Source organism: Paramacrobiotus metropolitanus, unplaced genomic scaffold, assembly GCF_019649055.1.
Source record: "Paramacrobiotus metropolitanus isolate TYO unplaced genomic scaffold, Prichtersi_v1.0 Parri_scaffold0000010, whole genome shotgun sequence".
NCBI classification, from domain to species: domain Eukaryota; kingdom Metazoa; phylum Tardigrada; class Eutardigrada; order Parachela; family Macrobiotidae; genus Paramacrobiotus; species Paramacrobiotus metropolitanus.
Window position 1 is genome coordinate 954,224 of NW_026570230.1, and position 16,803 is coordinate 971,026.

Sequence of the window (16,803 nt, forward strand, 5' to 3'; positions counted from 1 at the left end):
CTTTCGAACGTAATAACCGTTTTCGTTCTCTTACAACAAAACCGGAAGCTGTGGATCACATCCCTTTTGGCAGACGGTGCAAATACATACGCATTTGTGCCTGCTTCCGGTGGAAGGCCGAATATATGTACATACCGGCATCAACATATACTCTTATGTTGCCATAATACTCTCACTCGTGCTCTTGGCTTTCGGATATCACGTTCATCATACAACCTTTCCCTGAACGTATTAATATTATTTTTGTTTCCTTTTTTCGCTGCATCAGCGGAATGCTATATCAAGTCCTTCGATGAACAATTATTTGTGCATCAATCAGTTTTGTGCGACTTGGGAGTTTATGTACGAGTATTAGTCACATACTTCTCGCTAGGCTATATAAATTAAGTGCAAGCTCTGAATGCTTTCCTCCTTCGGAAAACAATGTGTGAATTGAATCACCATTTGTTCCAGTAGAAGTAGTGATGGTAGACATGGTGCAGAAATATATTCCCGTGCTATTCTTCCACATTCTCTACTGTAAATTGCACTGTGCACGGGGAAATACTGTTAAGGAAATCATTTCTCCGCCGGCCAGCAATGCAAGTGTGCCCCTGCATATTATTACTGTGATTAACGGGAATAATAATATTTTTGGATACAACGCGATCGCTCCTGTATATGATGCGGCATTAGCAAATGCAAAAAAGACTTTTGGATTCAGTAATGTCACTTACACTATGGTATACAAACGGGGATCATTCCTTTGTTGGGAAGCAGGCGCGGAAATGTTAACCACAAGTGCCCCGATATTCGAAAGCATTATGAAGCGACCAAACGATTTTACCGTCATGTTTGCCCCGGGTAATAAATAAATTCAACTCGCACAAAATGTAATGAAATGTGAATTATTTTTTGTTGTGTTGTGAGTAGACATATATAGATGAAAATGGTAACAATAAAACTGGTTTAGTGTTATTTTTGTGCATTGGAAGTAAATACGCTAATTATTGCCCAAAAAGCATAAGGTTATGCTGCCGTGTTAACACGGCAGTAATATCATCTTTCTGTCACTCAATGTTTACCTTACCGTTGCTCCTTCCTACCTTGTATTCGTATTTTTCGTAATATGTACTTCGTATTCTTTATAATGTTAGCTGAACTTGCAGGCTGCAGTCTGGAAATCATCTCTTTGGGAGACTTTGTCAGAGGTAAACCAACATATTATGATATTTGAAAATTTTTGTCCTAAAGTCAAATTAATCGACGGAGGTTCTAGGTTCTTGGCATAGCAATTTCGTACAGTATTCAAATTTTACATCCAAATGACATTGCCTATAATTAAGTAAAAGCTCACTGCATGTAGATTCTAATTACATAGCTAACAAATTAACTGCCTGATTGAATTCCATCGCATATCGACATAAGCAGACTAAATTTTGCAATTTTGCAGAATGGGATATACCATTGTTTTCTGCGTAAGTTTCCTGCCGGCTTCCCTTTCCGATCGCAAAACAGCTAAGCGTATACCCATAATCATGTTAACTGCGTGTGCTCTTTATTTCCTATTTTTTTCAGTTTTTTTATTTACATCGGTCCACTAGAGACTCTTGTCGATTTTTGTAGTCTTTGTGTACATGTTTCTTTAATTATAAAGATAACGGAAGGGTGCAACGTTATAATTTCTAAGCGGCTTCTAATTAGTAAACGTCATCATGACCTTCAGACCTTGTAATGTTGCTCGGATTAATTTTGTCTGATCCCCGGTCACAGGTGTATACTACCGGATTGTTCAACGCGTTTTAAGCCGGGCGTACTTGTACTTACCATTAGTGATGTCTTCCTGTTCGCAGAATTGCTAGCGACCGGCTATTAGCGAATAAAAAGCGGTATCCGACGGTTCTGACATTTGCCGCCGTTGATCACAATACGGTGTCGCAATCGGTGCAGCTCCTTTTGGAGAAGTACAAATGGCGAACTCTGACCTTTTTCTGTGATTCCCTTACCCAATATCCGGCGCTGCAGACATACTATACTATGTCGTGCAGTAATATGCGACGGAATCTCGAAGCGTATTTACCTGTCCAGTACGTCATTTCTCAGCTGGATTTTGACTCTAAGAGCTTCCAGGATTATGGTTACCTTTTACGACGGATGCAGTCAAGCAGTCGAGGTATGCGCACATCACGTAAACTGTCTTTTTTCATGATTTCTGCATACACCGTAAATGATGGAAATTAAAACAAACCGGAGCCCAAATGCCTAACTCGCCGCAAAAACTATGCAATTTTAGGTTATCAGGGGCAAAAAGAACGATCGTAAAAAGTGATTGAGAAAATTTTAATCAAATTTCATTGCAGTTGCTGTTCTTTTCACTCATCCAAAAATACTGCGACAAATCATGGTAAGGCTTACCCATGCAAGATTATAATAATTGTTATACCTCGTAAAAAGGCAATTGCATGCTGACCCATGGTAGTTTATAAACGTTTATCGTGTCTTTGATTACGTATATACGCACTCGATGAATTTATGATTATGACAAAGTTACGATTACTGCATTCTGTTCAACTGCGTATCTTTTGACGAACATTGTTTTTTTAATTTTTTTAATTCGTTTTAATGGCTGTTTTGACGTTAAGTATTTGTAGGCCGCTGCGATATGCATTAATTCTACGTTTTTAGATAACTGCCAAGAAGCTGAATATGACCAATGGAGATTATGTTAGTACCATCGTTGGCATTGTCAACGAAAGTAATCCCAATCTTAGCTAGTGGTTTGGCTTTCTAATAGTTATACAGCTAAAACTTAGTGTAGCAGATAGAATTTATTTGAGAATTTATATACTTCATAGACATGCAGGAGAAATGATTATTTTTGCAGGAACCAGTCTATGTTTTGCGATTTGATATCAGGCTGTATCGTTGTGCTGGTAGACGGGAGTGCTTTGAACTGCTCCTTACTTTGCATCAATGTTAAAGATTAGGTTTTATACTGAATGATAAAACAGCAACTTCTCCGTCGTTCCTCCTAAAAATTAAGGAGAATCCCGTGCAAACTTATTTCATAGAATATGTCATTGTATTTTTTGTTACAGATATACCTATCGTCTCAACCTACGCAAGTGCCGACACTCGGAACCGTTGAGTGGAAGCTTCTTGATGATCACGATAATGTACGGAAGGAGTTCATGCAAAATTTCCCATAGACCTCGAGCAACTTTGATGTTAATTCCACTGACAAAAACTGACTAATTTAGCTTAATTTTTCAATATAGTGTAAAATGTCCTAATATATATATATATGATGTAGGCGAAAATAGAACACGACGTCGTTTGCAAATAGTCTTACAGCATACATTTCTATGTATTGTTAGTATCATTTGATTTCATAAAATTGTAAGCACGTGTGCATTCGCATTTGGTGGTGGATTACTGCAGGCTGCTTTTGAGGCCTTTCAATCCCTCATATACTTCAACAATGTCAATCCGAATTGGAAAAACATGCAAGATATTCTTGGGATGAGCGAGCGGATATCGGAGACCTTTTACAACACCACAATACCGAAATCCGACGTGGTAAAACACCAGATATCGTCTTCTGCTATCCTGGATATGCACAACAATAAGCTTGTTTTTAGGAAAATGATATGGCTGTTGCGGCATACGAATCCTTCTCTGCTTTCGCGCAGGTAGTTTAACTGACCTCCTCCATTTTTAATATACTGTGTTTTGTTAGGGCGCGTACAATTACACCAGTGTGACCGGAATTAAAAATTTTGACAACAGATTTGGAATGATGTTGCAACGCGGAGAGGTCAAAAACTAACCGGAAGCGCGTTTGCACGTGAGTTGTGGAATCGGACATTTGTCTTCCCATCCAGATCGATGTACATCTCTGAGAACGGAATGCGGAGAACGGATGTGACCTTTAGTAAACTGAACAAGACGTCCGAGTTGTTTGAGGTGCCTATATGCCTTATACGTAATAGTACAAAAGGACATTTGCACCAACTGGAATTTATTTGATTAATTAGCTATAGCCGCGTAGCGATCATTATACTACGAGTACTTACTTGAAGAGTCTTCCGGGTTGTGCAGATGTATTTCGGTTGCATTACACCATAATTCATTATGTTTTGTGATTAATTGGACTTGTTTATAAAATTATTGGATTTATGAAATTCTAGGTCGCTTGGCAGTTTGACGCGATTTCATCTACGTTAAACGAAATAACACCGGCTCTGGCTGAATCCTGGTACGGTAACAACGGTGCCCCTGTGGATGTGCCACGATGTGGTTTTCACCAAGATCTCTGTCCAGAAGCTTTGAGTGGTAATTCACTGTCTGTTAAAACATACGGTAAATGTAAAAATGTATTTTAGGATCATAATAATAATAGTCTTAACGACTATCTGCCATTTAAGCAAAACCATTACTTAGGATTTTATTCGTATAAAGGCCAAATTTAACAGCACGTGGCTTATTTTACGTGTATAATGGATCATGATTAGACGGTTTAATGACGCTTGAATATGAACACATTTAAGAAAACAAAGCAAAAATTCAGCATCATCTGAAATTGTAGGTAACCATGCAATAACAGGAGTGACGATTGGCGTATCGTGTTGTGTCATAATATTGGCGATCGGTCTGTTCATTGTCTGGAAACGCCGTTTCCGGCATGACGACAAACGTTTATGGTGGTGTTTGGAAGAATCGTTGCTCCAGACGAAAGAATCCCTGAAAACTAGTAACCGGTCTTCAAGTTGCCTGATTGTTAGCAGAAGCACTGATGTTACTGTGCGGCACGAGCAAAAACTGCAGCTGTTTGGTCAGTATGATCAAGCGGTGTGGGCAGAAGCAATTGCACCTTATTATGTATCACCGGAAGAGATCACCCGCCAGAAATATCTACGGGAAACGCTTAATGTGGTTAGTGCGTGCCGCACACCAAATCAGCAATATTGCATGTATTGTAATTACGTAATTTAGCCTCATTATAATTTCGCTCTGTTTTTCGCAGTTGAAAGATATGAATCACAACAATATCGGGAGATTTTTTGGAGTGCTACCAGCCGCCAGTCTGACCACTTTAATATTCGAATTCGGAAGTCGCGGTACTCTTTTGCGCTTTTGCAGAATGATCGGCTGCTGCTTGATCGTGAAATTCAAGCTGCCATCATATGGGAAATAATAGATGTGCGTGATCAAAATTAATTAAAATATTTCGGCAAAAAACAGACCTTTGATGTGAAAGCTTTTCCTTGACTATATATACACCACTTACACAAAAGACGTTTATGCAGTCGAAAGTATTTTTTATAAAATAAATATTTTTAGCAAGGATAAAGTCCAGTTATTCTTTAATATAAAGTCAAAAAATCTAACAATGAACTGAATCCGGAATTTTCAAAGAATTCAAAATATTGGTGTAAGTTGCAACTGTCCCCAAAGTTTTTTTTTATGCCGCAGGGTTTGAAATTCATCCATTTATCCACCCTACGATTTCATGGATTGATGTCAAGCCTGACTGTCACGGTCAATCAACGTTTTCGTCCTTTGTTGATCAACCATGTGGTAACCCGGTTCAGGAAAGCACTGCACAACAACACCTTTCCCGAATGCTTACCACCTGATCCAGCCATATTGTGGGCTGCACCGGAAATGATCCAGCAGCAAACCCATGTCGCCTGCATTGGTTCAAAAGAAGGGGATATCTTTAGCATGTGCATCATACTGTATGAGATGATGTCACCGAAATCGGTGCCCTTTCTGCTTAAAATTACGGAATTATCTATGCCGCTATTTAATGACGGTACGAAACTAATGTACTCATATATTTGTAGGTCACACATGAATGAATACCGGCCCTATATTTAGTTTACACAGATGCCTTGTAGTATGCGACGATTAAAATTAATAGCGCCCAAGTCATTAGGAAATGAATGACCATTGTTATGCATTCTGCTCATTCAGAAGGCTGGAAATTTCTGAAAGATATATGCATGAAAAGGACATTTCAACCTCCATCAGATGAACTTCCGGAAGGCTTGCAGAAGATTATCCAGTACGGCATCGCTGCCGATCCACTGAAACGCCCTCTTATGGCACAATTTACGGCGATTATAGCGCGGCACATTCCACGCCGGAAGCTGATGGACACTATCTTGTCCCGGCTGGAGAATTACTCCATCGAGCTGGAAATCACAGTTACCCAAAGAACCACCGAATTAATATCCGAACAACGCAAAGTTGACCAACTGCTCCGGGAATTAATTCCACCGTAAGTTCTATACAGCGAACTGCAGAATATGATTAGGTACCGGCATCGTACGCTTCATTGTGCAAGTCTACATATACCCATTATACTGAACTTATATTTTTGTGCAAAGAATGTACTGTTATATTATGATTTTACTGCGTTTGCTTAGGTCGCTAATACACAGTCTTCGGAACAAAATTCCTATCCATCCAGAAACATTTGATTCTGTGACAATATCCTTCAGCGACATTCCGCAGTTCGATGCCATTTGCTCACGGTCCACCCCACTGGAATGCGTACAGTTGTTGAACACAGTGCACAACACGTTTGATACGATCCTTTCCCGCTTTAATGTGTATAAAGTGGAGACCGTAAATGATTCTTACATGGTAACTTTATACTTCTGCACACAATGCGAAATTCATTGCGCACAACGTTGTCGGTAAAAGCAGATTTTTGAGCCGGTTAGGTAAGACTAATTAATACTGCAATCTGCATTTAATTTTTTCAGCTAGTAAGCGGGTTGCCGGTTCGCTGGGAAACTGTTCATGCTGCAGAAATAGCGAAAATGGCTTTGGCTATGCGACAAGCAACACAGATGCTCCCTGTACCATCGGCATCATCCGACCGAAAACGTCTTTTAATTCGAACAGGCATAAATTCTGGTATAAGACCTTGACCGAAATATGTACCCATTTTAAATTAATCAAGAAAGCAACATCTTGCAAGCGTGTGCTGATAGGGGGTTGTGTCGCTGGCGTTGTTGGGTCACGGATGCCTCGATACTGTTTGTAAGTTACTGTTGGTTCCTCTATGTACTGTTTGTAAGTTATTGTTTTTCTGGCTTACTGTTGATTCCCGTCAAATTAAATTTTGCTTAGGTTAAAACTCTGATACAACGGATGATACAACATTTTTATACCAGATTATTTAAAGGCTTTTCGTAGGTTTGGAGATACCGTTAATACAGCCAGCAGAATGGAAACCACAAGCGAAGGTACAAGCTAATTGGTTGCATGAATGGATGAGTGATTTGGTTGAACTTGTATTTGGTACCAGACCGATGCTATTACGAAAAATTCACCCATCGTAATTCCTAAGAGAAAGAGAGAGTAACGTTAGAGTTAAATTTTTGGGGAAGCGAGTAACGCTTCAAAGTTGCGTTATACTTCGATAACTCGAAGATTACTCCCGTTAAGGAAAATTGTAAATAATAACTGCACAGGTCTGATTAGTGTATACGTTACCGGAAGTCTTGTGAATAATTAAGAAACCAATTTAGGAAGAGCTGTTGAAAGTGATGCAAAATGTGGCTATTTTAGAAGACAAAATCCAAATGTCCGAGAGCACCAAAATTTTATTGGATAAAATAAGCGGATTTGTGGTCGAACCCCGTGGAACAATTGATGTAAAAGTAAGTTGCGTACAACATTTTTAAATGTTACGTTTCGCAGGGAGAACAACCATAAAAATTGAAGAAGCTCATGTCAGTTTGGGTTAAAGATATATTGCCAAAGAAAACAAATTGCTAGTACACACAGAGTAGAGTGTCTTGGAATGCTGCTGAATATAATATACAGCGCAGCGTATATGCGTATAATTTTTCACTGCTAATTGTTATTGTTAACGTTAATTTCAAAGTTAAAAGATTTAGAAAATACAGGCAAAATGAATCTTCAAAATATGGTATTTGTCTTGCCCAAAATGTTTTATATATTGCAACTATGCCATAGTAAATGTAATTATTTTTCTTCTCTGTAAGCAGTTTAACTGGTGAACACAAACTATGCACAAACTAAAAATAAACCATCCAGCTCATGCTGCTTTTCAACAGTTCCCAAGACACAAGCAGCATTACCGCGCTGATTTCAATACTAAAACGTTGTAGCAGAAAATACTTTGCGCGAATTTCACCAGTCTGCTCTCTGATGCGCCTGGCCAGCTCATTAAATCCATGGTGAGAGGACCGCCGCTTAAATAAATTATAATAATATAATTTATTTAAGCTGTCGGTATAATTATAATAAAATTATACCGACTGAAATCCATTAAATTTCTTAAAAGCAAAACTACCAACGTTGTGTATATATTTGCGGTTTGTACATAACGGTTTCTTCAACTGCGATTTAAAAGCTCACTTTCCTATCAGTCGTAATTGTTCTGTATTTTCAGGGAAAAGGCTCCATGGAGACATTTTGGCTAGTTGACTGCACCAAAGCCTCTAGAGTCAGTTAGCTACAAGCCCTTTTATTGCCCATATTTTGTATTTCCTAGCGCAATTGCACAAATCCTTTCATAATGCCTTTTCGAATGCTGTATGTTTATGCCGGACTAATGACGGCTCTGCTGATGCTTAGAAATGGTTTTGTTAATAAGTGACCTTTTTGTTATCTCGAGTCATTTCATAGCAATATCATGTGCAGTATGACCATTATAATCTGAATGGAGAAAGGTTAATTGTCTTAAAATTTACATCAGTAGGACAATACCATATTATGCAGTTCTGTATTCTCTAATGTGCGCGGAATCGTATTTTCCTGAGGTTACGACAACGTACGAGGTGTATTACAGCACATGCTACCGAACTGAACGAATGCCTAAAACGCATGTTCCGCGTTCCGCCGGAATTCGCCGTAAGAGTGTGCCAAAATTATACAAATCATCTTTCATATGTCGTCACGATATAGGAGAAAACACAGGTTTTAATAATTATTAAAATGGCTCCCGTGATTTGAATTACAAGAACCTATGGTCACGATTTCACGATCAGTCTGTTCGGCTCTCCCCACGGAACAAATTTACATAGTGTACGAGCGATGTAGTGTACGAGCGTACAAAATTTTTTTTCGTTTAGTAGCTAACAAAATTTGTAGTTTCACGAATCCAAAACCATTGCTGTACGACAACCGGTTCATGAACAGCAAACAAAAAACTGAGACCGCCATTCTGTTGGGCCACCCGGTAGTATTTAAATGTAGCAGTGAAGTAGTACGTACTTTGCTAGGTTGCAGTAAGCAGTACGGTATGTAGTAGTACTAGATACTACTCGTAATACGATTGTGGCGACAAATTTTCAATTTTCTCTTTTTGCCTTCAGTTGTTTGTGCAGCAATACTCTACAGCGCTTAAAAGTTGTACCGCTTATACTGTACAGTGGCGTATCAAGTACGCCTATAAACAAGATACTTGAATACGGTAAATCTTCACGACGCAACTGGTGACGGAATTCGCCAATAGGGCTCCGTTTGCTGACTGACCTGTGCCCCTCGGCATTATGCAATTGTTTTGTGTTGTTATAATTGTCGCGACATTAAACACCACGCCTTAACTGCTCGATCGGCATATTTTTACCAAAGATCAATTTGTCAATAGAAATATTTCTAAAATATGTCGATACTACAGCTATATAGGTTCTTTAGTACTCAGCACGTAAAGGTGTAGTCATTTGAGCTGTGTTTCTATATCGCGAAATTATTTTCCAGCGAAAAGCTAACCCAGAGCGGTTGGCAAGTCGAATGCTCTAATGGTAGAATGTTCAGGACAGCTTGTATTTAATACTGTTTACTTTCGGATGCTATTGTGATCGTGGATAATGCATTTAGTTTTGATCAGTGACTTCCGTAAAAGGAAGACATCGTTGCTGGTAACAATATTACGGATGATTGTAATAAGTGAAATTTCAATGCAGCCGGTTTACTCAGTAAAACTGCATTTGGTGATGGTTCTCAACGGCGACAATCCTTTTTTCGGATATTATGCAATCGCTCCGTTATATGACATTGCTTTGACAAAGGTCAACCGTGTCTATCGGCATATATTGGAAGATGCCACTCGAACAACAATACACAACCCGGGAATGTTCGGTTGCCCCGACGGAGCAGCGAAAATGCTGATCCTATCACAAAGAATTTATCGTGCCATTCAACAAACACCCGACCGTTTTCCCGTATTATTTTTTCCAGGTACGAAAGCAAACAGAGTACATACTTTATAGCCTCTGCAAACTCTTCTATTAAATGTAGCCTGATCTGGAAACTACGCTATTTGTGTACGGACCTGTAACAGTGAGCGCCATTCGTAGGTCATAACTACGTTACAACGAGAAAACTGCACAGTCACAAATGATTTACGTCACTTTGTCGTATGTTTTTTTAATTTTTATCACCCACAAAACCTTCTGCCATACGACAACAAATGCCTATGTAGTATATAGTCATACTATATACTTCATCGTTTGCAAAATTAAATGTGTTGACGCATTTGTGGATTTTGTAATTTGAGTCTTGAGAGCGATAAACAGCGTTGAAATAAAATAACAATTAACTGAAGAGAAGTACACTGCATTTGTATAAATATCTGTGTCAACTTAACAGAAGAAGATAGTCCGCCGCGGAAGCGGAAACAACCGGCGTGCGTATATCCTGCCTTGAGTGTCCTTCGATGCTTTTCGCGTACTGAATATAAAAGGCACATCTGTGCATGTTGTTAATTATGCACGTTACCAGGTCATTAGCAGGATTGGTACTCAGGAAACTTATTTCAGTACTTCTTGCATATTGTACGCACATGCACCAAGCACGATATATCAGGGCGTAGCAGAACTATCCGCCTGTCGCTGAAATTATTACAAGTATTACTTAACAAGATATTCCCGTTTACGACTGTACGAAGAAAAAGCACACCTTTCTTGTACAAACAAATTTACCAGGGGGATGATACGCCTCATGATAAAATGTGTAAACTGCAGAATTATGTGTATTTTGCGCATCTGCTGTCTTTGGGGATCGGTGTTGTCTCGGGTAATGGGATATTCCGTTTGCATCTGATAACGGTTTTGAATGGGGACAACAGGCTGTTTGGGTATTATGCCGTTGGTCCGTTGTATGATGTTGCATTTCGTCAAATTATCACTGATTATCCTTATGTGTTTTCTCATGTACATGTCGTACATACTAATGCTATTCACGAGCCCGGAATGTTTAATTGCCCAGAAGGAGCTGCAAACATTTTAACAACGACGGAGAAAATATATGCTGTGATCCAACAGTATCCACATTATTTCACAGTTATATTTTTCCCTGGTATAGACCCTCTGGTTTGCGTAAATCATTTAATTTTAGTTTTTAAAGATGGTATTGATTGTGTACGGAACTGTATTTGTGACTGACCGCAAGTTTTGTAGGATTTTCGCAAAAATTCGCAACAATTTCACCAAATGCAGCATTTGTATTGCTTTTATTGATGGAGACTTAATTTGTATCGTTTTTTTGCAGGATGCAGTTTAGAAGTACTTGCTTTGGGCGATTTTGCACGAGGTTAGCGACAAAATGGAAAAATCAACCACTTTTTTTGCTTCACGTTGGCCGCTAAATGACTGTTTTCAACTGGGGTGTTTTCGTACCAGTCGTTGCATTTTGTGCGTGATTTTGGTACTATACAAATCATTTGATCACATCGATTTATGTTATTTATTGAATGGTAGTACACTTTCTGATTGGCATGAAGATCAGTGTGTTCTGAATTATGAAAAATTAGACACTTTGTTCTGTCTCACGTTTAGCACGAAGAAATTTACGACAGTGCTACGTTTTGTTGGTTTATAGAGTGGGACGTGACGTTAATCGCAGCGTAAGTACGAGTACCTTGTTCTAATGTAACATAAGCGGGATCATTATACAGCTTTAATTTTTTGTGACTAATGAGTGACTGTTTCCGAAGCTTTTTTTTTAATTGAATGCTGTTGTTTAGCTCTATACTTCTATGTGAAAAATTCTTTTGTCACAGATTAGCCGGTGATCAGGCATTGGCTAATAAGCAGCGTTATCCGACAGTGGTGACCTTCCCCGCACCCGATCATGTGACAATGCCTGCCGGATTTGAGCTGTTTGCAGAGACATACAAATGGCGGACCATTACGTTCCTCTGCGATGGATTATCCCAGTTCCAAGCCATGAGCACTTTCTACTTCATATCCTGTAGCAACATTAAAAGGAAATTAGAAGCCTCCACCCGAGTACAGTATCAGATCAACAAACTCGAGTTTGACTCAAAGTTTAACCAAGACTACGAAACGCTGCTGAGACTCATGCAACCCCAGAGTCGAGGTATTATGCAATATCATGACACGTAAACAGTTCGATATTTGTCACGCTTCTTTTATTAAATGTAGTGGCCATAATATTCAGCCATCCTAGAATTGTCCGGGATATAATGGTAAGTAATCAACTGCGTAAGTTTATTATGCCCAAAAATTTTGCAAGTTATACAATCATGAATCATCTGCCGTGTTTACCTACCATGTTGTCCATAAAGGTCACTGCACATCGTCTTAACATGACAAACGGCGATTATGTACGGTGAAAAATATTTTCCTTTACTGTTCATGTTGCTGGTTATAAACAAATGTATCTTGTTTATAGATTTTTCTTACGTCGCAAACCACGCGTGTGCCCCAGATGACCGATATGAACTGGCAATTTTTCGATGGCAGTGACGAGGTAACTGATTTCTTCCAGGATTTCGGCCACTGTTTGTACGTATTGGATTTTGAATATCTGTACGTTTATCGAACCTGTTTTGTCAGGCGGCATTTGACGGATTCAGGTCATTGATTTCCTTTGTAAATCCTAACCCAAACTGGGATCGCATTCAAGACGTGCTGGATGAAGCAAAAAACATTTCTCTAATTCGTTATAACCGCACTGTTACTCGTGACGATCAGGTACATGCAAACCCCAAGTTTATGATTGTACTACTGTGTTTTCCGATTCCAGCATTCATGTTATAAACATTTCAAATCCAAATTCGTAGTAATTTTACGTTCTCTTTGCAGTTGAATGACATATCAATTTCCGCGTACGAATCCGTGATAGGATTTGCCCAAGTGTGTATTTGTGGCCTAACGCATGCAGAACAAAATTAGGATTTGATTAAAACCATTTCTGTACAGGTTTTAAATGATACTTTATCAGAAGTACCCAATATGACCGGCACACAATTTGCACGGAAATTCTGGGACCGGTCTTTTGATTTCCCGTCCCGCAGTTTCCATATCGGACGTAATGGTATGCGCGTTAATGATGTGGTTTTCTCCCGGCTGAACACCACATCCGGCATTGTCGAAGTTAGTAAACCGCTTAAACAGAAGCGCACGGAAATCGGCTACCACTCGTACATAAAAATTAAACGTTTTGACTAATTACAGTTTTGCTGTGCAGGACACGTGGCGATATTATGCCGTTCCCAAGACATTAGAAAAATTAAATCCGGAGCTGGCAGACGCTTGGCGTGACAAGCGCGGCCCTCCACCAGATGTGCCGAAATGTGGATACCGCAGTGACCTTTGTGCTGTTAGCAATCGTAAGACGATAATATATTGATGCCTTTTTGAGGCATGATGTAGATTTGATGTAGATTTGTTATGATCATGTTTGCTGATCCGCAAAAAGTGATAAAATACAGCTTTGTGCCAATACGATAGCAAAAATAAGCTTATAAATAATTTTTGCTTCGTAGTCTCCCAAGGCATCACTATTGCAGTCAGCTGCGCGGTACCAGTGCTTGTGGCGATTGGGTTGGCCCTTATAGCTTATTGGTAATAGTAATGATGTCTGCGTAAAAAAAACGCGGACAAATGGATTTGTACCTTAATTCCATCTGATTTTCTTAGGAAGTACATGGAGCTGCAAGAAACGAGAAACCTTTGGTGGTATCTAGATTTGCACAATTTTGAAAGCCCACAACTGCAAGTGTCACTCCATATCCACGATCTGGATCGTAAACCTGCTGCGGCAAAACTACAAAAAGACAATAAACCTGCAGACAAACGGCGGCTATACCAAAAACAACCGGTTACCCTAGAACAGTTCTCCGATCAAGTTCTCTCTGCCGAGAAAATACTGGATCGCAAAGCCTTACGACCACGGCTAATTTTGGTATGATATCGTCCATGGCATAGATTTAATCGAGGATGAATATTTCGATTATTGTATTTGTACTTTGTAGCTGAAACATTTCCACCACGACAACATCACCCGATTTATTGGTATTTGTACATCCACTAATCCGAATATTGGCTCCTATGCAGTATACGAGTACGGCGCAAGAGATACGCTGCACGTCTTTCTACACAACGACCGAATTACCATTGATCAGACTCTACAAAGTTCCATGATCTGGGAAATCATAAACGTATGGACTACCGGAAATGACTCGTAATAAATACCTCCTAAAGGTTACCGTTTCACACGTACAGGGATTGCGTTTTCTACAAAACTCTTCCCTCAAACAGCACGGAATGCTGTCAAGTTTGAACATTATGATGGATAAAAGATTTTCTGTCCGGATATCATCATATGCGTTAGCGAAGTTTCGTAAAGCATTTGGTGGACATATATTCCCAACTAATCTTCCATTGGATCCCACAATGCTGTGGGCGGCGCCGGAAATTCTATTAGCCAATAAGACCAGCGGCAGCCGTGAGGGAGATGTGTATAGCCTCGGTGTCATTATGACCGAAATCTTCACCAAACGAACACCTCTTTCAACAAATCTTGACGATTACAACAGCATAAAAGGTGCTACGTTGTGAAAAGCTGGCAAATTTTAAATTAATAATGCTACTGTTTTTAGAAAACATTTCGCTGTTGAAAGAGAAGCCCAGCAAAGTTAGGATCGACGAAGTTTCTGAAGTGCCGAAAAACATCCTTCCAATAATCGAGTCGTGCATTGATCCGGATCACTCTAAACGACCAACTCTATCGCATCTGGTCAGCACACTGTCACGGGTGCTGTCCAACCGGAAGTTAGTGGATACCATACTAAGGCGGCTGGAAAACTATGCCAATGATTTGGAAAATATGGTGGAAGCCAGAACGCATGACCTTTTGGAAGAACAACGCAAAGTGGATGTACTCCTTAAAGAAATGATACCGGCGTAAGAAATGACTTCGTCTTATTAATAATAGCGCTGATATTGTAATACTTGAAGTGCACGTATAGGTCACTCATAAACAGCCTCCGAAATAAACAGATTGTCAACGCCGAAGACTTTGATTGCGTGACGATTCTGTTCAGCGATATTCCGCAGTTTGGACCGATTTGTGCCCAGTCTGCTCCGCTACACACCATTATCTTGCTCAATACACTGTACAGTACATTCGATATGATACTCCCAAAATTCGATGTGTACAAAGTGGAAACCATCAATGATTCTTATTTGGTAAAAACTGATCGCGTTACGTTTTGTGATTTTGTGTTAATAACAAAAAAACAGCACTTTCTGTTATAGCTGGCCAGCGGTTTGCCAATCAGAAATGGCATTCAGCATGCCGGCGAAATTGCTCGAATGGGTCTGGCCATGCGCGATGCAACGGAAACCATCTCGTCTCCTCTCAATTCGGCGGAGAAGTTGCAGTTGCGCGTGGGGATCAATTCAGGTACGGGGTATTTGTTTCAATATTACTGTAACAGGAATCGTTGGCTGTTCGTCGAAGTGTAACTTTTGCAGGTCATTGTGCCGCCGGAGTTGTTGGCTTGAAAATGCCACGATACTGTCTGTAAGAGCGTTCCAGCTGATTATCTCGCAAACGGCACAAATTGCGCATTGCAAAATTGTAGGTTTGGGGATACGATCAACACAGCGAGTCGCATGGAAAGTCATGGAGCTGGTATGTCAAAAGCTTAAGCTGTTAGTCAACCATATCGATTCGACAATGTGTTTGTTGTAATTAAGCTACCCTGCATTTCAGTGTCAAAGATCCACCTCAGTCGGTCAGCCAAAGATCTTCTGGATCAACTAGGAGGTTTCGTTACAGAATCGCGTGGCAACATTGTTGTAAAGGTATAAAATGTCAGAATTTCTCGTTATACGCGCAGATTTTGTAATGTTTGCAAGTTTTATGGAAATTATCATTGTGATCCAAGTTTCATGAAACTTAAATTACTTGCAATCCTAGACGAAAGATACAGTTTATATTTTTGCCAGAGTTTCCACTATGGCAGAACCATATTTCCGCTGTGGTTCTGCTACTGTGCCCGTGCAGTCCTAATCAAATATGCGTTTGCAGGGAAAAGGTCAAATGGAAACATTCTGGCTCACCAGCACGTTTTGAAGAATTACTGCGCAATACGTCGTAGTGCGCGGTGACCTATACCTCTCTGTCTCAATATGAAAAACGTTGCTGCAGTGGAAACTGCAAAATATTGGGTTGTTTACCATTAGATGTATAGCTGACGTACGTCTGCGGGTATATGAATTTATTGTTCTGGTTTATGTGATTTAGAAACCACAGATGACCATGAAAGCAGCAATACAGTAAATGGCACTTTCCTTATGCCGGCAAGGCAGTTGTATCGGCGATTGCAATTGACGAGTTTTAAAAAACCCTTCGGAGAAAACCATTAAGAAACCACTGTCTGCGAAGGTACTACTTAAAAATTACAAAACCATTAATGGTGTCTGAAGATCAAGAATTTGTAAAGACCCAGAAATCTTGACTGCTGTTATGCACACCGCAAGGCAAAAGTGTACTTCCACTTGGAGGCAGACGGCAACGGAC

General features: G+C 39.8%; 2 protein-coding genes across 2 annotated transcripts; both read left to right on the forward strand.

The window, feature by feature from the left end:
• The first annotated feature begins 303 nt into the window (after positions 1-303).
• Positions 304-8,661, forward strand: LOC129583260 (atrial natriuretic peptide receptor 1-like). Its single transcript, XM_055474991.1, has 21 exons — positions 304-843; positions 1,149-1,190; positions 1,433-1,457; positions 1,833-2,152; positions 2,340-2,383; positions 2,665-2,703; positions 3,078-3,155; positions 3,421-3,558; positions 3,621-3,671; positions 3,769-3,945; positions 4,170-4,341; positions 4,568-4,914; positions 5,006-5,181; positions 5,455-5,797; positions 5,959-6,265; positions 6,414-6,633; positions 6,756-6,909; positions 6,987-7,035; positions 7,192-7,241; positions 7,567-7,658; positions 8,417-8,661. Exons 1-13 carry the CDS (start codon positions 465-467, stop codon positions 5,174-5,176), a joined length of 1,983 nt encoding a protein of 660 aa, XP_055330966.1. The 5' UTR covers positions 304-464; the 3' UTR covers positions 5,177-5,181; positions 5,455-5,797; positions 5,959-6,265; positions 6,414-6,633; positions 6,756-6,909; positions 6,987-7,035; positions 7,192-7,241; positions 7,567-7,658; positions 8,417-8,661.
• A 2,225-nt stretch (positions 8,662-10,886) lies between these two features.
• Positions 10,887-16,486, forward strand: LOC129583259 (atrial natriuretic peptide receptor 1-like). Its single transcript, XM_055474990.1, has 22 exons — positions 10,887-11,325; positions 11,518-11,559; positions 11,848-11,872; positions 12,029-12,348; positions 12,414-12,457; positions 12,557-12,595; positions 12,664-12,741; positions 12,828-12,965; positions 13,077-13,127; positions 13,194-13,367; positions 13,462-13,603; positions 13,760-13,838; positions 13,914-14,178; positions 14,249-14,434; positions 14,499-14,820; positions 14,876-15,179; positions 15,245-15,464; positions 15,534-15,681; positions 15,753-15,801; positions 15,863-15,912; positions 15,994-16,085; positions 16,312-16,486. Exons 1-22 carry the CDS (start codon positions 10,977-10,979, stop codon positions 16,354-16,356), a joined length of 3,162 nt encoding a protein of 1,053 aa, XP_055330965.1. The 5' UTR covers positions 10,887-10,976; the 3' UTR covers positions 16,357-16,486.
• The last annotated feature ends 317 nt before the right edge of the window (positions 16,487-16,803 follow it).

Excerpts from the sequence above, each read along its gene's own strand:
- LOC129583260 (XM_055474991.1), top strand. The coding sequence starts at position 465 with ATGGTAGACATGGTGCAGAAATATATTCCCGTGCTATTCTTCCACATT. Across the intron at positions 2,704-3,077 it reads ATATGACCAATGGAGATTAT|ATATACCTATCGTCTCAACC; the intron begins GTTAGTACCATC and ends TTTTTGTTACAG. Across the intron at positions 4,342-4,567 it reads ACTGTCTGTTAAAACATACG|GTAACCATGCAATAACAGGA; the intron begins GTAAATGTAAAA and ends CTGAAATTGTAG.
- LOC129583259 (XM_055474990.1), top strand. The coding sequence starts at position 10,977 with ATGTGTAAACTGCAGAATTATGTGTATTTTGCGCATCTGCTGTCTTTG. Across the intron at positions 12,596-12,663 it reads ACATGACAAACGGCGATTAT|ATTTTTCTTACGTCGCAAAC; the intron begins GTACGGTGAAAA and ends TCTTGTTTATAG. Across the intron at positions 12,742-12,827 it reads TTTTCGATGGCAGTGACGAG|GCGGCATTTGACGGATTCAG; the intron begins GTAACTGATTTC and ends CTGTTTTGTCAG.